This window comes from Sciurus vulgaris (assembly GCF_902686455.1).
Source record: "Sciurus vulgaris genome assembly, chromosome: 7".
Classification (NCBI taxonomy): Eukaryota; Metazoa; Chordata; class Mammalia; order Rodentia; family Sciuridae; genus Sciurus; species Sciurus vulgaris.
Window position 1 is genome coordinate 126,473,820 of NC_136467.1, and position 23,954 is coordinate 126,497,773.

The following is a 23,954-nucleotide window of genomic DNA, read 5'->3' on the forward strand; positions in this document are numbered from 1 at the left end:
CATCAAAAGGAGTGGCCGCTAGTCAGTGAGAAGGGGGCGTGGTGCCTGAAGCAGGTTTGGAGAGGAACCGGGAAAGGGCCATAGGGCGGGTTTCATATGTCACCGGGCCGGCGTTGTGGTTCCGGGTCGGCGGGCCGGGGGCCGCAGGTGTTGGTCCAGCACCGTGATCCGCTCCGGGAGCAGCGCGTCCACATCGAACGGGAACTCCATGGCCCATTGTGCGCGACCGGACCCGCCCCTTACGACGTCACTTCCGACCCTTTGCTGCACCGCCCTCAGGGTCTTCCATTTCCAGGAGCAGCTGGGTGGGGCCTGAACCGGTCCTCTGGCGGGGGTCGTCCCACCCACTCCCCACGTCCTGGCAGCCTGCCTGGAGACTCGCGTTTTTCACTTACACCAGCTGTCCCCTTAGCAACGCCACTCCCCCACCGCCACGGTGCCACGGTAATGCGTTAGTCCTTGGCCTAGTTTGTCACTCTCAACCCCCCTTTCGCCCTTTAGTGAACAGCTGGGAATGATGTTAACACCATCTGTGAGGAGGGGTGGGGACACAAAGCCCATTATAGCAGCATGGTTGGAATGCCTATCCCTTCCATTTCTGGTCCCAGCAGAGCCAAGCTAAACTTGACCACTTCCCTCCCAACAGCAGCATCCGATTTCTTATAGGAAATAAGTAAAAGCCACGGGATTACCCTGCCCTCAATGGCATTCATCCCAAACCCAGCACAAAGCAAGCTGGAGACAGAAATACAGCTTTATTGTGGAAAAGCTGACTTTGCAGAAGTTTGAAACCATTGAGCCCTTCTACAATGTATAGGAGCTGGGGGGTTTCCCATTCAGTCTGTACTGCCCTTCCTCACTCTCAGACAGGTTTATCCCTTTCAACAACTCCTGGGTCTGCCAATGATCACAAAACAGGGTCACATACCATCATATAATCCTAGGCACTACCTCCTAATCCCTCAGGTTCCCTCCTCAGTTTGTTAATCTTATGGAGAATTCTGGGGGCTGGCCTGCTCAGTGGAGGAGGCTTCAGTTGGTGGTGCCAGAGGCACCTCTGGCATTGACTCAGGTGGGGGGCCACTTTCTTCTAGGAGATTGCCCTGATAGAGCCGGCGAAGGCGCGACAGTTCTCTTTCTGGTGGCTGCTTCCAGCTGTACCATGGGTACCAAGGGTCACCTGAAACTAGGGTAGGGGCTGGTGGTGTAGAAGTCACAGCTCCATGAGAGGTACTGAAGTCAAGGTCCCGGGGTTCAACTTGAGGAATGTGGTAATTGAGGAGACCTAAAGGATTTAAAAAAAAAAGGAAAGAAAGAAAGAAAAAGAAAATTAGGGAGGAACTTGTCAGTCACTGGGTACATTTATGTATGTTGTATACTGTACAAAATCAAATGGCCAAGATGGCAAATGAGGGATGACATACTATCTGGGCACTTGACTGCAAAGGTGTGCAGACTTCCCAACACCAGGTTTATGTAGCTGAATCTACGCTAGGGGAGTAGTACCTTGGGCAAAAGTGCTATGTAGTCCATGGTCAGGAATTTACACTAAGGTCCTTTTATCAGGGTTGAGGCTGTAGCTCAGGGGTAAAGTCCTTGCCTATCAGGTGCAAAGCCCTGGGTTCAATCCTCAGCATTGCAAAAACAAAGGTATTAGGATCAGCAGTTGTACAATAAGAGAGAAGGGAAAAGAAAGATGGAGGACAAGGGGACAGGGAAATGACAAAGTTGAGATTCAGTAGAGAGGACAAGGGATAAGAGTGAGAAAAGAGATTCTCTCTTGAGAAGAACATGTTGAATACTACCTTCTTGGAGAGGTGAGAACACTTACGTGCACTTAGTCACCTTCCCTCTGCCTAATAAAATTGCCTTGTTCCCCTTTTAACACTCACCGTGATCTCTGGCTTTCTGGATGGCCTGGGTCAACTTCTTATGCTGCTTCATACACACTCCTGTGAAAAGAAAAATAACCTGGTATTCATTTATAAGATATAGTAAATAAAAGAACACATTGCTTTTATATGGTGATGGAGAGCTCTGGATTTGGAGGATATAGTTTTGTCTGATGATCCTACTCCCTTAATCCTTCTATGGGCCCTCAGTTTTCCCATCTGCTTAATAGGAAGAATCCTCCCCCTGAGAGCTGGGATAAAAACTTAAGATATCTAGACACCATAAGGAAACCATTTGATGATAAAGGCTACAAGACACTGAACACATGATTCAATGCACAAGAAAAGGTTGAGTTGGATAATCCTCAGAGAGTCAATAGGGAAGAAGTGGCGAAGATCTGGGGAAGATCATTTGAAAAGTAGCAATAATTGTCTCTCTAGCTTTCTACAGCAATAAAAACCTCTCTGGAAAACTAAACACTGATCATGGTGCCACCCCCAATAATGGTGGTTTCACATTATTCTTTGCAAATTTATCTTGCTTGAAAGCAGGAGTTGGTAAAAAAAAAAAAATTTCCCCCCTTTTTTTTGGTACAGGGGATTGAACTCAGAGGTATTTAACCACTGAACCACATCCCCAGCCCTTTTTAAAGTATTTTATTTAGAGAGGGTCTTGCTGAGTTGCTTAGGGCCTTGCTAAGTTGCTGAGGCTGGCTTTGAACTTGCAATCTTCCTGCTCATCCTCCCAAGCCACTGGGCACAATTTTTTGTATAGGGCCACATAGTAAATATATTAAGCTCTACAGAGCCTATGGTCATCATCTCAGCTACTCAATTCTGCCACTATTGCCAGGGAGCATACAGTATTTCAAACTGTAGACAATATGAAAACAAATGGACATGGGTCGTGGACCAGATCTGATCTGTGACTATAGTTAGAGAACAGATCTAATCCTGAATTGTTAATCCTATAATTTTAAATTTGGAAAATCTAATTTAATTGTCAATGGTATAAAAGAACTTCTCTGAGAGTTGATTTGTGATAAAAGTCTTTTGGGAAGAGATTTAATAGAAAGAAAATAATCACTGTTTATTTATTTATTTATTCATTTATTGTGGCAGTGGGGATTGAACCCATTGAACCCACGAGTGTTTACCACTGAGCTACCTCTTATTCTTTTTTCTTTTTCTTTTTTTTTTTTTTTTCTTTTTTTTGGGTGCTGGGGATCGAACCCAGGGCCTTGTGCTTGCAAGGCAAGCGCTCTACCGACTGAGCTATCTCCCCAGCCCCTTTATTTTTCATTTTGAGACAGGGTCTCACTACATTGCTGAGGGTATTGCTAAGTTGCTCAATCTGACCTTGAACTTCAGTGTTTAAGATCATAGGCATGGGGTGTGCTGCTTACCAAAGGTGGTCTTGTAAAGATGGCTAAAAGCTTATGGAGTAAATGGAAAAGGAAGATGTGTACTGAAAAGAGGAAAAAGAGTGCTCCAAAAGAGCTCAACAGACTTAAAGTATTCTCAAAGTAGGCAGTGATGTTTTAATGAAAGATGTTGAAGAAATAGCAACTGTGGTGGTACCCAAACATTCCCAAGAGAAAAACGCAGTGTGAAGTGAAAGATGAAAACGACGACATGAAAATGGAGACTGAGATTAAGAGAAATAAAAAGACTCTTCTAGACCAGCATGGACAGTACCCCATGTGGATGAACCAGAGGCAAAGAAAAAGACTGAAGGCAAAGCGAGAGAAAGGAAAGGGGAAGAGCAGAGCAAAAGCAGGAAAGGCAGCAAAGGGTTTGGCCTGGTAGACCCTTAAAAACTTGAAAAAATTCCACACGGGACAGATGGTTGATTGGAGAATATACACCTTGATTTTGACTCTCACTAAATGAAAACTATTTGTTTTCATATTTTAAATTAACCTTTTTTCTTCAAACCCAGAATAACCTCTCAAGATTGTTTTGGGAACTCGAATAAAGTATTTTCTTTGGTTAAAAAGAGAAAAAAAAGATCATAGGCATGTGCCACCACATACTCCACCAACATTTACTTTTTGTTTGGTACTGGGGATTGAAACCAGGGACATTTTAACCATTGAGCCACACCCCCAGCTCTTTTTATTCTTATTTGAGACAGGATCTTGCTAAATTGTTGAGAGCCTTCCTAAGTTGCTGAGACTGGCTTTGAACTTGAGGATCCTCCTCTCAGTCTCCTGAGTTTGCTAGGATAATAGGTATGGGCCATCACACACAGCTTCACCATTTAAGTTTTTTTTTTTTTCTTCTAATTGCAGATGGACACAATACCTTTATTTTATTTATTTATTTTTATGTGGTGCTGAGGATTGAACCCAGTGCCTCACATGTGCTAGGCAAGAGCTCTACCACTGAGCTATATCCCCGGCCCACCATTTAGTTTTTAAGAACTACATTTATAAAGTCTGCTCACAGAGGTACTTGTAACTTTTCCCCCCACACATAATTAATTGTTTTAGAAACTGATATTCACATAAGCCAAGATTTCCAAAGATCCAACTCACATTTTGTATGCCAGAAGTAATAGCCATCAAACAAATACCTCATTTAACTATATAACAAGAAGTATTCCAAGGAAAAACTTCTGGTAGTTTAGGGATGACAGGCTAACCTGTATATGGAGCATGGAAGATGATACCCGTGTGGGCACAGACAAACTGTTCCAAGAGCTTCACATTCTGTGGGGGAGAATATTAAAGAAACATGAGAAGAGAGAGAGGGGAGACTAAAGAATATAATCCTTAAACACCACACCAATGCCATCACCCCTCTCTCTCTCTCTCAATGCTATCCTCTTCTGTATCCCAGTTTTAACCTCTTCAATTCACTGGTCTTTCAAACATTTCACATGCATATTCTATATTGTCACTGGATTCATATAAAAGTCTCTTCTGCAGAAGCTAACTTTTGTTATTATCATTACTATTGTATACATGTATGTGTGTACGTGTACATAATATACATGTGTACACATATACGTGTACACACACACACGTGTGTGTGTGTGTGTGTGTGTGTGTGTGTGTGTGTGTGTGTATTTTTTATAGTACTCAGGATTGAACCCAGGGGTGCTTTACCACTGAGTTACATCCCCAAACCCTTTTAATTTTTATTTTACTTTAAGATAGGATCTTACTAAATTGCTAAAGGTCTCAGTTGCTGAGGCTGGCCTGGATCTTGCACTCCTTTTGAGTCGCTGGGATTACAGGCCACCATACTCAGCTGCAGGAGTTATTTGCTAAAGGTAGCCTTCGGGCAAAAACATGGGGAGACTCGTTGGAAGTCACAGAACCACCCAGAAAATGATGTTGTAATAAGGTATGTACAAATGACTGAGGGATGTAATAGCAAACTAACAGAATATAATAACATACTAAGAACAATTTATGTTTTTTGTTTTGTTTTGTTTTATGGTGCTGGGGATTGAACCCAGGGCCTACCAAATGAGCTATCTTCCCAGCCCACAATTTATGTTTTAATTACATAGAATGACTCACAACTAGCAATCAATTACAGGAAGTTAGACTCTTAAGGAAAACTCAGGTACATCTCTGGAATGGCAGGTAGGCAGAACCATCTATAATCTGTGTCTTGGCTATATAATTGGTTTTTTTAATAAACTGTAGTATGACTGAAACTCAGAAGTTATTATGGGACTATCCTATAACCTGTGTCAAAAGGGTCATTAGAGTAGCTGGACTCCCCCAGTTGTTGACTGATACATAAATGCCCTCCAACTCCCCTGATAACCAGTCATATATTTTTGGCTCTAAGATCTTCATGACAAACTCAGAAAAGCATTTTCCTATTATCATTTAAGAAATATATTCAAATTCTTGAAGGAGCAAGTCCTGTCCTGCTTAGTGTTGAAGGCTTTCTGAATAAAAATAGTCTCCTAGACTCTTTACATTTCTTCATATCTCTGTCTTCCAGCCCCAGGACCCAGAATGCCACTAAACATTGACATGGACCACAAAATAAAGAAAACCACAGGAAAAAAGTAGGTGAATATAGTCACTAATAATTGTAGTAGATATGAAGGAACTTTTGGGCATGGCTCCCCCATTAGAAACAAGCATTTCTGTCAGGCTGGTGGCACACATCTATAATCCCAGCAAATCAGGAGGCTGAGACAGAATAATTGCATGTTTGAGGCCAGCCTCAGCAATTTAACAAGGCCCTAAGCAATGTAGCAAGACCCTGTCACAAAATAAAAAATAAAAAGGGTTGGGGACGTGTCTCAGTGTTTAAATGCTCCTGGTTCAATTCCTGGTACAAAAATAAATTTAAGAAAAAAAAAAAAAGCATTTTATTTACCTGGACAATTTAGACTATAAATTTCATGGGCACGGGATTAAAACTTCTTAGTCCAATCCATAATAGAGGGTAAAAGACTGGAGGAGGGATGTTTCTACTTTGCCAAAAAGTCACTGCAACCATAGACTGCAGGGGTGCCAGGATGTGAAGAAGTGTGGTGTACCTATAGTAATCTCTTACATTACAAAGAGTGTCCCAAATCCCTATTCTGTATAAAAGATTCACCTTACCCTAAAGTCGACATGCAAATTGTGATCCCGGCAGATGGGACAAGGATTCCCAGCAACTTATTCTTACGCTGTAGTGGAGAAATTGATAGTTGAAGATGATCAAGGCCTTGTCAAAAAAAGGTGCTAATCAGTGTCCCTATGGCCTCCCACCCCACACACATCCCACCCAGGTACCACCCCCCAGAAACTCACAATACAGGTCTTTCGAGTCCGTTGTGGGGGGATACCACCTTTATGGTTGCGGCGGTAGTCAGCCCAGACTGCGCGAGTACCATAACGGTTCTGGTATTCTGAAATGAAAGAGAAGTTATTCCAAGGTAGGGTGTAGAGTATGTCTTTTCTCTATTTACTTCAGGCCCACCTGACCCACCCTTTTCCCACTTAAGACCCACCTTTTCCCACTTAAGGATACCTTCTGAGTCCAGATATTTCCAGGGTTCATTCTCATAAGGGGAAATGGGAATTGGGGCAATGAATCTTTTTTCAGGGGGTACGCTGGTGCAAGGGTCTGGGAGGGGAACCTATAAAGGAGAAGAAAAATGAAAGAATGAATTCAAGGAAAGGACTCAACTGTTTTATCATATGTTGAGAAGACGAATGCATGCCATGTATTAATGTAATTTAACAGGGAATCTATATGAAAGGAAATATTTTGTTGAGGTTTAAAATGACATTAAATGAACAGTTACTCTCCCTATCTCCAACTGGATCTGAGAAGCTAATACAGGAGGAAAACAATCTTATTCAAGAAGACAATTTTAGAATCTGGCACCTAAAGGTCTCGTGCTTCTGGGGAATGAGTTGGGTCTGGTGGAAGAAAAAAGGAGTATGTCTACTCTTTTGGAATTAGATGTGTGGTGGCAAGGGGATGCATAGGACAGGTTGAGTCTTCAACTTAATCTAATCCCAAGACACAGAACTTCCCAGTTTCATAAAAAGTTGAAGTTCAACATTCCACAGAGCAAAAACAAACCTGGAGTCCTAACGCCAGTTTTAAAGCTACCAGGCCTGCTATTAACTCTGGTGTGCTGTCAACACTTCTCAGTACCTCTAGGGAGTGGCAGCGGGGTAAGCCTTTCTTCTCACCTGTCCAAGAAACTGCCCTGTCCTATCAAGAACCTCCAGGGTGTGAAGTACGTGAGGCTGGAGGGAAACCTCAATCCCAAGGATAGAATTAAGGTCGAATGCATGCTCTAGTAAGAAGCTGATATTAAGATATTAAGAACTGAGAACCTGATCCCTATGTCGTGAGCATGTATGGTGGCTTTACTGAGAGATAGCAGGGCTGGTGGAAATAGGATCCCTCAATCCAAGGACACTCGACAGCATCGCAGATTTAGACATTATTTACGTAGTTAATATCTAGTTGTGCATGACCAAAGGTTAAATCCCACCACCTGGTTATTTTACCGAAATAGTATTTGGGGTAATAGTATTTAGCTAACCCTGGCTTTTAGCCCTCGACTCAGTCAATACGGGGTTAGGGGTGGAGGCGCCAGAATTGAAGTATTGCCTACACGCAGAGACATAAGCACGTAGGCCTCCGCCCGCGGGATCCTTAGCAGTGCAACTTCCATCTAGAGAAAGCATAACTAAGTTGGGATCGTACAAAATGTCCTCCGAGGAGTTTACCTGAACCTCCATTGGCATTTCTGAAGATGGAAAGACTAGGAAACCGCCTCACTACCGTGTTTAGTATGGCGACCGCCATCTTGACGTACCGCCCAACGTAGAATGCCTGGAAAGGAAACTGCGCATGCTCAAGGAAACTGCGCATGCTCCGGAAAACTGACCACGGAAGGGCAAAGGACGATCCCGCAGTGCGGAAGGCCACCGCGCGTTTGCGTCAGGACGGCAGCGTAAGGGGGGGGTGGTTTAGAGACGCTAATTTCAACTGCGTCACAATCGAATTAGGCTTCAAAATTGTTTTTTTTCTGGACCAATCATTAAAACTATTAGATTCCATACTTAGAGTTTGCCTTTTAAATAATTTTGAAGTCGATTTTGACCAGGATTCTTCACCTGCGCATGCGCACCGTCATTTCTACCAACCCGGGGTGAGAAATGTTCTCTGGGGCGGAAGTGGTAGAAGCAGAGGAAAGGGTGGTGCTAGGATCCCTGGTCACGCGTACACGACTGGGGGACAGGAAGGAGGCGGAAGAGAGAAGGGCTGCCCGAAGGCGAAGGAAGGATAGCCAATCAGCTGGCGAGTTGTCTTTCGGGTGACCAATACGTTCACGCCTCGCGCACAATGTCTCGCGACAAGGGCGTTTCACTAGCACGTTTAGGCGCGTTGGGCGGCGTCGGGTATAAAAGGACTCCGCCCGAGCGGGCAGCCGCCATTCTGGGGTTCGTTTAGAGGTAAGTTTGGGTTCTTGTCGTTTAGTGGGCAGAAATTTTGCGGAGTACGCTGGACTAGTTTACGGAGTAGGAATGGGTTCGGTTGGGAACTACGGCCTATGTGAAGCGGCTGTGTTAGGGATGGGGTGTGGAACAATGTTTTGGGACGTCAAAGATGGTAATTTGGAATGTTTTAAAAGCGACCCGTACTGATTACATCTTTCTCCCTTGTGTTCCTTTTATCCCAGGTTTGAATTTTCTCGGAGAAAGACAGGCCGGCCACGAGGAAAACAGAAACAAGCCGCAGCAAACATCTAAGCCCTTTGAAAGGATCCTGAGAGGGGGGAAAGGGAAAACAGCAGCCACCAGCCCAACACTTGTGTCTTCTGCCCCTACCCACCTATCTTGCCCCACCCCACCAGCCCACGCTGCTTGGGACTTGAAATCTGTGGCCGAAGGACCGTCACCACATAACTTGAAAATAATCAACCACCCTCCCTCCCAAACCCACCCAATTTCACTCATCCAGCGTTTCCTTTTTTGATTCCACTCAGAATTTTTTTTCTACGACCCCCCTCCCTAAATGGAGTTGGGTGGGGGGGGAGTGAATACTGAGTTGGCCTTTATTTTTTAAGAGACTTTTTGATCCAATGAGGCCCCCCAAATAATTTGAGTTTTGGGTCCTGGTTGGTTGTTTATTTTTTTTCTCCAAAATTTTACCCCCTCCCCCCTGAGCCCGAGGTGCTGACGTCGCAAAAAAATTGGATAGTAAGTGGTCGAATTTTCAAAACCAGCCTTGCAACAAGAAATCAACGTTTCCCGTTGTGAAACCAAAAATAATGAGAGGAAGAAATGAGACCATAGAACAAATAGAGCTGGAGATGGACCAATCCGGTCACTTAATCTCCATTAAAAAGGGCCTTTGGGTCTGAAACAGTCTTGTTCTCTCTCCCCTACCACCTACCTCTTCCTGCCCTGCTGCAGGCAAGGAAGAGGGTGGATGGGAGGGCCAGCAAGTGAGGATTTTGATGGTTAACCCTTGATAATCCAGTCAATTTCCAGACTGCCAAAGCATGTGTTTGCTTTTTATAAGGAGGAATGTTTACCTTCCTCTGGTTAGCAGTCTTCAAAAGGGTTAATGAGCTCACATACAAAAGATGGTGGATCTTGTGGCCCAAAAGTCCCACTTCTTTGTGTGTGAGACAAGCAGGGCGCCTTTCAATTTGCCAGATTAATAAGCAATCTGTACATAAAGATTGCAGGGTAAGGAGATGGGCAGAGAGAAATAATAGCTGGCTATGACTTTAAATGATTGTTAAATCCTCTCGATTTTAATGTAATTTGCTTGGGGTATATTGTTATGGTTAAGATAGGTGGCAATCTATGAATAAAGATTGCAAGACACTTAATTCAGGGCAAATATAATCTTAGTACCAGTACATACAAGATAATAGTTGGGAAGTAAAAAAGTCTTGTAATTGTTGCAGATTGCATAGGTTATTTAAAGGAAAAAAAATGATTAACATTTTAACTTGATACTTTTTGGTGGGGGGATACAGTTTAAAATAGAGGGTGGAAAAGGTTGGGAATGTGGAATTCAGGAGTATAATTTAAGAGCCATTTAGTGCAATTGAATGCTAGCTTTCTAAAAGATTTGTGTCGTTAAAAGGAATTTTTTTCTTCCCTGCTTCAATATGGCGACTTTCCTTGTCCTTTTGTCTTCCAAGCGGCGTTGCAGGTTGTGTCTTGACCCATTTTCTCCTGTCCTCCCACCTCAACCCTATTTGTTGAGAGGGGTCCAAGTCCTCCCCCTTTTCCTTTATAGGGAGGATGGGGTGGCCGGTGGTAGCAAAATCATTTCTTCCCTGCAGAAAATGTTCTTTTAATATTTTAATTGCTGCTATTTTCACTACTCTCTTACTGATTGAAAATAGGTCAGATTATTCAGGATTGGGGGTTGACTTTTGTTATTTTTTACTTAAAGGTGTATTATAATGTAATAGCTACCGCCAGAACTGGAGTGGCTTTTAAATTTTGAATCCTCTTCTCCATTACAAAATGGCGTCTCTCCTCCTTGTTGTTTTTCTCCTTTTGCCATCCAGAGCTTAGGGCCGCCCTAGAAACTTGGTCTAGGGGGAGGAGCAGCCTTGAAAGGTGATGTAATCAGCTTGCTTCCTCTCTCCACCCTCAAAACTCCACCCCTGAGCAGATTCCTTCTGGACTCCTGTGCACATTGCTGCTAGGGAGATACAGTTCCTTGTTTAGATTAAAATCTTTTGATAAAAGCTTAAAAGCTTATAGGAATTAGGTATCAAGGCTGTCCATCTCCTTGGGCAGCTCTAGTTGATATTTTAACAACCAGCCCATTGCTTTTATTTTCACTTTTTCCTCCATTCATCTCGACTACTTGGAAGCTTAACCCTACTTCAGTTTCCAGAGGTGGAAATCAGTCAAACCTCAGTTGTGCTTTAAGACTAGGAGGCTTTTGGGGTTGTGTGTGTGAGCTTGTGTGTATATATGTGTGGGTTTGGGGATATTGGAAAAACAAAAGGGCTTGTAACTGGAATAGACAATTGGGGCCTAATGACATTTTTGCTCAGGAACCAGTCCTTGGGCCTCCTGCTTTGGTTGCTCGAATGAGAATCTGGGGGAGGGTGGGTACTTTCAGGACTTTCGTTCTAAATCACCCTTATTCCCACCTCTCAGTTCGGGGATAAACTCTTTGTATTCAGTTCCTGTGTCACGTTCTCCAGTTGCTTAGTTCCTGTACATTGGTGCTAGGATGAGAAGTGAATCTTTAGGAAAGGAAGGCGGCAGTTGTAAACTCAAGGCAGGGGGAATCAAGCTACGGTTTCTGGTCAGCAATACATTTCTGGTATTACATTTCACAACCTTCATTTCTTTTTTTCCAAAGAGCCACCTTTTTTGAATTTCTTTTTCTTTCCCTTCTAAAGAAATTCCTTTAGCATTAACGGAAAAAAATGTCCTCTTCATTTTTCTACTTGTGAAGTGCTGTTGCAAGTGGTGCATGTTGAAAGCCATGCCCTACCTGAGGGTGGTATTGGGTGTCTGGTTCTTTTCTTATCTCTTCCCAACTTTTTCAGTCAAATCTTCAACAGACTGTCCATATACCTTTTGTTTTTTTAAAGTCCTGAAATGGAGTGTGGACATTATAGATGGAATTGAAAAACCCTTTTCTATAACTGTCCTGTGAGACTTAAGGCTAATTTTTTACTGGGTTCACCTTCTCAACTTACAACTTCTGGTTTGGAGGGAGGGCCTCTTCCATGTGTATATTGACCACAGTCTTTTTTTTTTTTTTTTTTTTTTTTTTTTTCTTTTTATCTTTTAAGCAGTTTGCCATGTACTTCTGCAGCATACCTACTTGGGAGCTGAACATTCCACCCATTGGGGTTCCTGATCTCTAGTGAGCAGGGATTAATAAAGAAGATCTTCCTTACATGGGAGATGGGAAGCAAGGTCTACTAGGGAAACCAGATCCATCCAGAGAACCTTGGAGAACCTGATCCTTATAGTTTGTGGCTAGAGTTCTGTTCTGGAATCCTTTCCTATGTGTGGGAAGGTGTATGTGATTTTGCACATCTTATGAAAGCAAATAAGCTCATATGCCAGGTTTTCAAATTGACTGAGGGATAGGGGCCTACACTTACAGGAAGGATAGGAACTTGTGATCACCTGAGGGACATAATTCAGGTCAACTGTTGAGTCCATTAGGAAATACCTAACAACAAAGAAAAGAAACAGCTTTCATTTCTCGAAGTGCTAAGGCCTTAACATAAACGTGGGATTCTTCTTACTAAAAGATGATAGTGCTCTGGCTTGCATAGAATTTTTTCCTGAACCACTTCAGTCCTGTTTAATTGGTGATGGGTGTGAATAACTTTGCCAAGGTTGATATTTTTTTCACTTAATCATAATAGCCTCAAGATTCATTTTGAGGCAGGTGTATGAGTTTTATCTCATAGTAGAAAAATTCCCCAGTGCCTTGCATCAGTAGTACTTGGCTCTGCCTTCAACATCTTCCATAAAGAAAGCCTAACTTAGGCAAATGTAAAGAAAGACAGGGGTTGCATCCTGCACCTAACCCCTCTATGTATCTGCTACCTTCAAGGAACTTAGCTCATTAAAAGCATTTCTGGATATTCCTGGTTCCAGAACTAGACCCAGGCCCAGATGACACTTTCAAACTTCATTCCAGCCAGATCTGGAAATGACCTGGTCATTGCTCCTACCTTCCTTAACCTCAGTCACCTTCTGTACTAGAGGACTATGCCAGGAATATTGAACTTTTCATATTTTCCAGAATATGTGATTTTCAAAGTAAGGGGAAGTAGGGGGTACGACACTTCGAATCCTTAACTTTGAGTAAAAACTGCCTGAGGGAAAACCACACCATGAGAAAATCCACTTAACATTTTATCACATGATTGGTGCTCCTGAGACAGCGATTCAAATTGTAGTTATTTTCCAAAACGTAATAGTGGGAAATGAATATCTAACATTCTTTTATTTTGTCTCCTTGCTTCCTTGACTGTTTATGTCTTTTATTTCTTGTTTATACAAATGGAAATTCAAAGGATCTGGGTCCCATTTCTAGCAGAGGTCATGAACACAGTTTAGCTTTGTACTCATTGGTCCATTTCCTTTCTATGAAGTGAATATTCTCTCTTTTTAATGAAGAACATTTGATTCAGGTGACATTTTTTAAGTTCCTGAACCAGTAAGGGGTAGCAAGCCTATTGGCTTGGCTTTGTAGTTATATATGCAAAAAGGGGTTCTCCAAGGTTTAAGTATACTCATCTCTGGCTTTGAATCATGGAGTCAGCTGAGTTCAGGGGGCACCAGTTTGAAGTGATGTTTAATTCAAGACTTTTATCAGATTGCACATAATTTGGTTTGGGATTTAATGGTAGGTGTGCATGTATGTATTTGTAGATAACATTTAAAGAATTTCTAGTCTCTTGCATATGATATAGTATACCTGGGCCCTTTCATTGCTTTTCCAGTCCCCACCAGATGGGAAATTCATTTTTACATATCCTTTATCATACTACTCATCTTTAATTTATTATCATGTAATCTATACATGGAAAATTCCTTTCTCTTTGTGTAAAAATTCATGGATTTGGCCCACAAACTTCTAATCTTTTCCAAAATTCTACTTGAATGTTTTTTTCCTCGGACCCAGGTTCTACTGTCCTTATGGAAGTTCCAGGGCAGCAGCAGCAGCAGCAGCAGCAGCAACAGCAACAGCAACAACACAGTTAACCTAGTTTTTGCTCACTTAGCATTTCTTAACAACATGTCCTTTCCCTGCAGTCCACAGATCATGATCTCCAGAACAAGATTGTACCACTACCCTTTCGTTCTGGGCTGCTGCCTTCCTGCTGCTGTGGCTGCTGCTTTCCTAGGTTGTTAGACCTACATTTAGAAATTGACCATTTTGGGGAAAGGGGGGGAACTAAAAGGTTGAGATTATTGTGCTACTTTTTCATTGTTGGTTTGAGAACAAATATAGCTAATTTGCATTATCTTACAAGAAGCCAGTCCCTTTACTGCCCAAAGTATAGTCATCTTTGTAAAATAATAGATTTTTTTCTTCTATCCACAGTGTTGCCTCTGTTATCTGTACTAGATGCAGAGTCATCTTTTCTCCTTCCTACCAGAATTGAATGTTTATAAAGGTAGTATGGATAAAAACTCCCAGTTAGAACCATATGGATCTTAAATAACGTCTGTGGAAGTTTGGTTCTCCTTAGAAATTGCTTCACACTTCTGTCCCTTCCATGATAAGAGTTTAGCTTTTAACTAACTACTCTTTCAACCTGGTCTAAGTAGCTGCTTAAAATTAATGGCATTTTCAGTTTTAGCTTCGTTGCAGTCTTAATGGCTCCACGATTTTTAGTTTTAGGCCTTTCTTGAAGATCCTGGACAATGGTTGTAGTTTTGAAAGTAGAGGATCAGATTTGCATCTTTGCTTTTAGAAATTGCAAGCCATGTTTTTCTTGGAAACAATAAAAACTTGTGCGGGTGTTTGATCAGCGTGTGACATTCAAGGTTTAGGAAGACCTGCTCTACTTCTCTGCATCCTTTTGACAACATTTCTGGGAGCTACCCTCACATCTTGGGGTGAATTCTCGTTCTATGTTTTGTTTCCTTCTCTACCACCTGCACTTCAGCTGGCACATATCCTGCTACTTGTGGTGATTGTGACTCTTAAAGCATTGAGATAGAAAGGAACTGACTCTTATAGATATTTACCCCCAAACACCCAAGATTAATCCAGTTCCAAGTTTTGGGATTTTTTTTTAGGCCAATTTTGTCAGTAAGGGAGGTAGCCTAACAATGAGCAAAAATAAAATCCTTGTGAAGTTAAACATCTTGTTACAGGAATTGAAGTCGGTCTTCTAATCAAGTGAAGTCCAGCTATCTTAGGAAGGATGTAACTGGGAATGAAAGACACATGAGCTACCCAGCCCTCAATTTAATTGTCTTCTCATTCAATCATGTATTAACCCCATGCTTAACTTGCCACGACTTTTCTCAGTGATGATGGTCTATTTTACTTACCTAGAAAATACTGTATCAATATTAATTGGGTATGTTTTGTCAAAATACAGTGATGGCATATTGGAACTGTCCTTGCCATCCATTTATTCTGTGGGTTTGTTTTTCCTCTAGAAACCACAATCATGGGTTCAGGTCCCATAGACCCCAAAGAGCTTCTTAAGGGCCTGGATAGCTTCCTGAACCGAGACGGGGAAGTCAAGAGTGTGGATGGGATTCCAAGATCTTCAGGTGAGTCTGTATCCTCCTTTGAATTAATTATGAGTAGAAGATTCTATGCATTGTATTATGACTACCATTGAGACTGCAGAACTGTATGTCCTAGAGAAGACAGGAGACTAAGTGGAAAAATATTCAAATCCAGTGATTATAGGATAAATAGAGAAGATGATTTCTTGATGTCTGATCATAATGGCCCCCCCAGATTTGGGATAGCCATAATCCCAGAGGAGGTCATGCTTTTAGAAGGAGAGCAGGGGAGCCTGGTGACAGAATTCTTGGTTGTTTGGTCCTTTTTCACTACCCTAAAAGTCATTTTCCTGGGAAAATCAAATAACAAACTGTTCTTGAACAGAATACAGAGGGTTGGTTTGTAAGAGCTGGATGCTTCACCTAGAAGCAGAATCAGATATATCCTACATGTTAGGGAAGGAATGGTGTCCATGTCCCGAAATCAGAGAATTTATGCTCCTCAAATTGTCTTCCATCCTTGTATGGTTTCCCGTGTCACCTTGGATCACTCAGTCTTCCTCGAGGCCTGTGTGACTTTCCACCTCTGAAGCAAGACTCAGTTATCATGATTCTTTAGGAACTCAACTGGCTAGACTCTTCTGCTAGACCCTGCTCCCTTTCTAACTCTTAATTCATTTCTTCAGCCTGATGAAAGAAGCACGGAGAGGTGAGTCGATGCACTTATTTGAACATTCTCCTGCAGACCCGTTCATCCGAAATACTGGTCAAGTAAGTGGGAATCTGGGTGGCTGAACTGGGAAGAAGTAGTTAGAAGATAGGGGAGGTGAGGCATGTGGTTCTTAGGTCATTGATGATGGACTAGGACTGTGGGATAATGTAGCTTCAAAACCCAGGAAGGACTTATAGACTCTACTCCTACCTGCCTGCAGGTTTATTGATGTTGGTGGCTACAAGCTTCTTAACAATTGGCTGACATATTCAAAGACAACCAACAACATTCCCCTCCTCCAGCAAATTCTGCTGACCCTCCAGCACCTACCGCTCACTGTGGATCATCTCAAGCAGGTAACTTTGGTCTTAGCAACCCTGTTTCTTCCTTTTTGGGATACCCTAATAGATGAAAAACTCACACCAATTCTAGTATGGCTGTTGTCTGGGGCCTGTGAGATAGAAAAAAAAATAGGAGTTTGGAATTGGAAGATTTGGTTTGAATTGATCTACTTTGATAGGTGTGTGGCTTGGGACACTTTATGTCTAAATCTCAGTTTATCTATAAAGTGGGAATAATTATACCTGATTGTCCTAAGAATTAAGAAAGAATATGTCCATAAAGCTTTTGTAAAAGGTACAATATCAATGTTAGTCACAGTTAAGGGACTATGGAGGAATTTTAAGTTTGTAGGAGTGTTAGCTCTGTGTGAACTTATTTTCCTCCTTGTGTTTACCTTTCTGCTATTCCCATATCTCGTAGAACAACACTGCTAAACTGGTGAAGCAACTGAGCAAGTCAAGTGAGGATGAAGGTAGAGTGTCTGTCATGGACTTTGTTCCATTATTTCCATATAATTACTTTCATTTCTCTCCCTATCTTTAGATTGTCTTTCATTCCTGCCTACTTTCTACTTCACCTGGCTGTTCTCTTGGATTACAAGTTTGAGGCCAACCTTAGCAACTTAGTGAGATCCTGTCTCAAAATAAAAATTTTAAAAAAGGATTGAGAATGCAGCTCAGTGATAAAACGCCCCTGGGTTCAATTCCCAGTCCAAAAAAAAAAAAATTTAATATTCTAACTTGTCCCCTATTTCTTATTCTCAGTTCCAAATAAAATATCCATTTCCCCACTATTGGATATGAGATAAGGTGCCGCACTTCAATTGGAAGCTGATTCTTCACTTGGTAGAAAAGGCATACACTTAAAATTCTTGGGAAGCCAAATGTGATGGTGCACTCCTATAATTCCAACTACTCCAGAGGCTGAGAAAGGAAGATTATAGATTTGAGGCCAGCCTGGAAAACCTAGTGAGACCCTCTCTCAAGATAAAATAAGGGCTGAAAGTATGCCTAGCAGTAGAGCACTTGGGTTCAATCCCTATTATAGGGAAAAAGAAAAATTCTTGGAGGACATATTGTCAGAGTGAGTGGTAGCCATTTACTTATATTTTCCTAAATAAATATAGCATATTTTGGAACATTCAATATCTGTTTTCCTAAGAGTAATTATGCTAGTTCTGCCAATACATATATTCCTGGAGAGCATGGGCAAAATCTTGACTCTTAGAGTATATCACAGTTCTCTGCTAGTGACGGATTCTTTCCTTTTCTAAGACAAAGGGTTCAGAGCTCATGGCAAGGACTATGTAGTTTAGGCTTGAAGACAAAGCTTGACTCCAGAAAGTCACTACTTTTCAAGGTTTATAGTTTCTGTTATGTCTACCCAGGCCTAAATCAGGAGAACAAAACTCTAGTTTCCCACCAACTGAGCAATATTTTATCAGAGCAGTAATTCTTATACCTATTCTGATAAAAATTCGGGATTGCTCTTTGTAGGAAATTATTTGCTAGGTTCTCTGGTAAGAGGCTTTGGCCTATTGAATGTCACGGGAGCATGTAAGCCTGTCTCAAGTTCTTAGCTATAGAAAAAAGCACTGGGAACACCTCTCCAAGGTAAAAGGTCCCAGTTTGCTTTTAACTCTATTATTGTGTAAATGAAGAAATATTCCCTGGTTTTCCATCCCCCCACTCCCCATGTTGAAGAGCAAACCTAGGTCCTTGTACCTGATAGGCAAGTGCTATACCACCCTAGCCCTAGTTAATTGATTTAAAAGCCATTATCAATATCATTCTAGGAAAAAAGCTTGCCTAGAAAATCTTTTAGAAGTTTGTTTTTTGGGCATCTCATGTTCTTAAAAGTCTGGGTTACTTGTTCTGTGGCACAGTTTTTCCCAATAGTTTTTCATACAGCCCATTTTCTGTTACTAGGAAAATAGTAATAATTGCTGAATTATCACTAAATTATTTATATCATTCACTTGCAGAGCTCCAAAAATTGGCCTCAGTCCTTGTCAGTGACTGGATGGCTGTCATTCGTTCCCAGAGCAGTACCCAACCTGCTGGTAAGCTCCTTAATCTTTTATCCCTTTTATTTATTTCATTCCCACTAGGACTTGGCCTTTGGGTGCCCCTTATCTGCTCCACCTCTGACAGTCTTTCCTCTAAATGAAATCCTTTTTTACTTTGTTTTTCCATGATAGAGAAAGATAAGAAAAAACGTAAAGAAGAGGGAAAGAGTCGAGCCACTCCTCCTGAACGACCTTTGACTGAGGTGAAGGCTGAGACCCGGGCTGAAGAGGTCCCAGAGAAGAAGAAGGAGAAACCCAAGTCTCTTCGAACCACAGCACCAAGTCATGCTAAGTTCCGTTCCACTGGTAAGACTGTTGACTAGCCTCACAGGGAGGGCCTCTGGGTGCATACACAGCTGTAACAGCATGGAATAGTTCCATTTGTGATGTGAAAGAAGGAAGTCACTGGAGAAGCTGGGGTTAGGGGCCTGCTTCTATAGGGTGGGACAATCAGGGTTAGGGTTAGGGTTAGGGGATGGGTTGAACTGACAACAATACATCTCTCCCCAAGGACTAGAGCTGGAGACACCATTTTGGTACCTGTGAAGAAGAACGCCAGTACAGTGGTAGTTTCTGACAAGTATAACCTCAAACCCATCCCCCTCAAGCGCCAGAGGTATGGACCTGTTGTAGGTTTCTGAATGGGTGGGACACACAGGAGAAAAAGAAGGGGTAAATCAGATGTATTGACTGCTCCTCTTCTCACAGCGCCACAACTGCTCCAGGAGATGCTGCCCCTCCTGCAGAGAAGAAGTATAAGCCCCTCAACACAACACCCAATGCCACCAAAGAGATCAAAGTGAAGATCATCCCTCCACAGCGTAAGTTCAAAGCAGGGAATTGGGAGCAAGCTCTTCTCCTGGGAATGAATGTCCTGAGAGGGAAAAGATTTTCATTTTTCCCCCTTTTATTGTTTTGTTTTACTCACCTCTGATTTCTTGGTGTGCTTTAATGTTTGCACCTCTGGAACTCCATGTTCTTAGAGTTACTTAGGAGTAATGTTAGAAATGAGGTACGGATGCTTCTGTTCAGTGACTGGTCATGGGTACAACTTCCTTGTAGGATGATCTTACATGTTCACAGGGTTTCCTGTGCTCTAATTCCTGCACAAAGCCCTGCCTTGCATTCCAAAAGAAAGATGGAATAACCTCAGAAATTTTCTATGTGAACCGTTTTGCATGTGCTCCTAAGTAACCTTGAACTTTTTGTGACCTAAGTGGATGCAAAGTCTCCATCAGCTCATCTTTGTCCCAATCTTTGTATGAACAGGACTGTAAAGGAGGTCTGATGATTCCATTTTATACTCTTTCTCTTGTAGCTATGGAGGGCCTGGGCTTTCTGGATGCTCTCAATTCGGCCCCTGTTCCAGGCATCAAAATTAAAAAAGAAGAAGAAGGTGCTGTCACCTACTGCTGCCAAGGTATGGGCCCTAAGAAGTGAGTTTCAGTGACAGAGTACAAAAGATCCAGAAGAAAGGACACAGCATCAAGGAGCTGTTGGATCATATAGCAGAAAGAGTTTGGTCTCAGATGTAGAGTAGGGAATAGGACTGTAAAAGCCAGAGGCCTCCTTTCTAGTACCTATTGGGCATCTTGCCTTAGGTCCTGAACTAGTTGCTTTGCCTTGAACTTGGCTTCCTGTCAGCTCATTAACTTTTTTTCTTTCTTAATAGCCCAGCCCCTTTGAAGGGAAAACAAGCACAGAACCAAGTGCAGCCAAACCTTCTTCCCCAGAACCAGCGCCCCCTGCTGAGACAATGGACATAGACCGCCCAGGCACCCCAGTGCCACCTGTTGAAGTCCCTGAGCTCATGGATACAGGTAATCTGGGACTGATTTGGGCTTGATGGTTTTCTGAAAGGAAGGATTTGGATCTGAAACCTCTCCTGCTTCTAGCGTCTTTGGAACCAGGAGCTCTGGATGCAAAGCCAGTGGAAAGCCCTGGAGATCCTAGCCAGCTGACCGGGGGAAGGAAAGGAAAAACTGTGACATGGCCTGAGGAGGGCAAACTAAGAGAATATTTCTATTTTGAACTGGATGAAACTGAACGAGGTAAGACACTAAGTTTCCTGTGTAATAGATGTGTATAGGGACTTTTTTAAGAACTCAGTTGTGTTTACTTTTCTCCTTCTCTTTTTTTCTCTTGTCAATAGTAAATGTAATAAGATCAAGGACTTTGGTGAGGCAGCTAAAAGAGAGATATTGTCAGACCGACATGCATTTGAGACGGCCCGGCGTCTAAGTCATGATAACATGGAGGAGAAGGTGCCCTGGGTGTGCCCTAGGCCCCTGGTTCTGCCCTCACCTCTTGTCACCCCTGGAAGCAACAGCCAAGAGCGATACATCCAGGCTGAGCGGGAGAAAGGGATACTTCAGGAGCTCTTCCTGAACAAGGAGAGGTGAGCAGAAATGTTTATGTCCTGAAATGTGGAGTTCTTGTACTCCTAAGAGGATTGTGACCTGGGAATTAAGAAGTGGGTAAGCTGGGTGCAGTGGTGCATACCTGTAATCCCAGTGGCTCAGGAGGCTTAGGCAGGAGGATCATCAGTTCAAAGACAGCCTCAACAACTTAGCAAGACCCTGTCTCTAAACAAAAAATATAAAAAGGACTAGGGATGTGGCTCAGTGGTTAAGGGTCCCTGGGTTCAATCCCTGATACCAAAAAAAAAAGAAAAAAAGAAAAAGAAAAAGGGATTAGAAGCTAGAAAGAACTTCAAAGACCTAAATAATATTATTCTTTTTCTTCTCTTCCATTGCCTACGGTATTCCTGATAGTCCTCATGAGCCTGATCCTGAGCCCTATGAACCCATACCTCCTAAACTCATTCCGCTAGATGAGGTGAGTTTCAGTGGCACATGATGACAGTGGGTGGCAATGGTGGGTGACAAAAGAAGTTGTGATGATCATTGATTTCTATACATTTTTCATGTAAGGATGTCTCTGCATTCTTTTATTTATTTATTTTTTTCATCAATGTTGATTTCTCTTCTTCTCCTCTTAGGAATGTTCCATGGATGAGACCCCATATGTTGAAACCCTGGAGCCTGGGGGGTCAGGTGGCTCACCTGATGGGGCTGGAGGCTCCAAGCTGCCTCCAGTTCTAGCCAATCTTATGGGAAGCATGGGTGCTGGGAAAAGCCCCCAAGGGCCTGGAGGAGGAGGCATCAATGTCCAGGAGATTCTTACCTCTATCATGGTATGAGCCCTCCTCCTCTTTAAATTTCTGTGAAACCTCCCTAAGTCTTCTGTCTCCCATTCTCTTTACCCCAGGTTTTCCAGTCTTCCCACTTTTCTCCTAAATATTAGCTCATTCTGTACCATTTGTAACCCTTGAATTTTATTGACTTTGCCCTCTTGCCTTCTTAATCCTTACAGGGCAGCCCAAACAGTCATCCCTCAGAGGAACTACTGAAACAGCCAGACTATTCAGACAAGATCAAGCAGATGTTGGGTAATCTTCAGGGCTAGTCCCAGGGTCCTAGGGGAGGAAGCCTCCTGTGGAGTTGAGGGAAGCAGGGTTTCATGGACATCAAAAGCACAGGACTGGGCTGGGGATATGGCTCAGTTGGTAGAGTTTGCCTTGGAAATGGGAGGGGAAGAGTGGACAGAGTATTACTCTGCCAGGTTGGTCTGAGAGGTCAGTTGGGCACACCTACATAGGAGCCATGCCATTTTTCTAGAATCTTCTTCCTGACTTTTACTGTTTTTAATTAACAGTGCCACATGGACTTCTAGGTCCTGGTCCAATAGCCAATGGTTTCCCACCAGGAGGCCCTGGGGTCCCAAAGGCATGCAGCACTTCCCTCCTGGGCCTGGGGGACCTATGCCAGGTAGGTGTTGAGTGAGGGGTTGGAGTGGGCTTATTTGCTTAAGTGACAACAGTACAGCAGTGACTAGAAGGTGAGAGGTAGTTTAGTTTGGGAGATTACAGTTCTTCACTGTAACAGGTAGCTGATACTCTGTCTCTTCTTTTTCTTCCCTAACAGGTCCCCATGGAGGCCCTGGTGGACCAGTGGGTCCACGTCTTCTGGGCCCCCCACCCCCTCCCAGGGTGGTGATCCCTTCTGGGATGGCCCAGGTGACCCCATGCGGGGTGGCCCAATGCGGGGGGGTCCAGGACCTGGTCCTGGACCATACCATAGAGGCCGAGGTGGCCGAGGAGGAAATGAGCCACCACCGCCACTTCCATTCCGAGGGGCCAGAGGAGGTCGCTCTGGAGGAGGACCTCCAAATGGACGAGGGGGTCCTGGTGGGGGTATGGTTGGAGGTGGTGGGCATCGTCCTCATGAAGGCCCCGGTGGGGGCATGGGCAGCAGCAGTGGACATCGTCCTCATGAAGGCCCTGGCGGGGGAATGGGCAGTGGCAGTGGACATCGTCCCCATGAAGGCCCTGGCAGTGGCATGGGTGGTGGCAGTGGCCATCGTCCTCATGAAGGCCCTGGTGGAGGAATGGGCAGTAGTCATCGTCCCCATGAAGGCCCTGGTGGAGGAATGGGCAGTGGACATCGTCCCCATGAAGGCCCCAGTGGTGGCATGGGTGGTGGCAGTGGACATCGCCCCCATGAAGGCCCTGGTGGTGGCATGGGTGCCAGTGGTGGACATCGCCCCCATGAAGGCCCTGGTGGGAGCATGGGTGGAAGTGGTGGACATCGCCCGCATGAAGGCCCTGGACACGGGGGACCCCATGGCCACCGACCACATGATGTTCCTGGTCACCGAGGCCATGATCATCGAGGGCCACCTCCTCATGAGCACCGTGGCCATGATGGCCCTGGCCACGGGGAGGAGGCCACCGAGGGCATGATGGAGGCCACAGTCATGGAGGAGGTAAGGATACACTCTGCCCTCCGTTTGGGTTTTTGTGTTCCATATGTTTCTGGGTGGTTAGGGGAAAGATAGAACATGTGAGGTTTCCCGGTCATTTTGGCTTCCCAGTATGCATGGCAGTTTCTACCCTCCGCACATTCCCCAAAATGCTCAAGATACGATGGTCTCTGTGAAGATTATCCTCAGGATGTTGTGTACTGGGGTGGTGAGGGTGGCATTGACTTCCTGATTTGTTGCTGTTTTTTTTTTTTTTTTTTCTAGTTGGGGTTATGCATGAAATGTTATGGCTAAAGCTACCCAAATCAATATCATAAGAGCAGATTCCATATAAGCAAAAAGATTTGCTGGACCACATACCCTGATGTTTGGTTTGAAAAAGTGGCTACCTTAATATAAGACACCTCAGATGAAAG

The 23,954-nt window shown here is 43.4% G+C and overlaps 2 protein-coding genes and 2 pseudogenes across 8 annotated transcripts in view; 2 read left to right on the forward strand and 2 right to left on the reverse strand.

The window, feature by feature from the left end:
* Positions 1–610, reverse strand: part of ATAT1 (alpha tubulin acetyltransferase 1) — a 16,779-nt gene extending 16,169 nt beyond the window's left edge. For all 5 annotated transcript variants that reach the window (XM_079146368.1, XM_079146372.1, XM_079146367.1 and 2 more), the window contains exon 1: positions 104–610. In XM_079146368.1, the coding sequence (XP_079002494.1) occupies positions 104–210 (107 nt within the window). In that variant the 5' untranslated portion in view covers positions 211–610. The remainder of the gene's footprint in view (positions 1–103) is intronic.
* The window catches only part of LOC306665098 (protein LLP homolog), a 22,690-nt pseudogene extending 18,168 nt beyond the window's left edge, over positions 1–4,522 (forward strand). The window contains exon 2 of the transcript XR_013766713.1: positions 3,206–4,522. The product of XR_013766713.1 is annotated as a protein LLP homolog (transcript). The remainder of the gene's footprint in view (positions 1–3,205) is intronic.
* On the reverse strand, positions 737–8,252 carry MRPS18B (mitochondrial ribosomal protein S18B; the record flags this gene model as incomplete). The annotated part of the gene is given in 8 exon segments (XM_079149216.1): positions 737–1,285; positions 1,893–1,952; positions 4,540–4,606; positions 6,476–6,531; positions 6,534–6,543; positions 6,668–6,765; positions 6,888–6,996; positions 8,163–8,252. Coding segments are annotated over 8 exon segments (786 nt in total). The 3' UTR covers positions 737–989.
* Positions 8,253–14,752: 6,500 nt separating this feature from the next.
* Positions 14,753–23,748, forward strand: LOC306665101 (serine/threonine-protein phosphatase 1 regulatory subunit 10-like; annotated as a pseudogene). Its single transcript, XR_013766714.1, has 17 exons — positions 14,753–15,634; positions 16,279–16,363; positions 16,525–16,660; positions 17,067–17,118; positions 18,631–18,708; positions 18,847–19,020; positions 19,226–19,330; positions 19,423–19,535; positions 20,033–20,134; positions 20,387–20,534; positions 20,610–20,765; positions 20,867–21,112; positions 21,489–21,552; positions 21,716–21,910; positions 22,090–22,165; positions 22,432–22,544; positions 22,701–23,748. The product of XR_013766714.1 is annotated as a serine/threonine-protein phosphatase 1 regulatory subunit 10-like (transcript).
* The last annotated feature ends 206 nt before the right edge of the window (positions 23,749–23,954 follow it).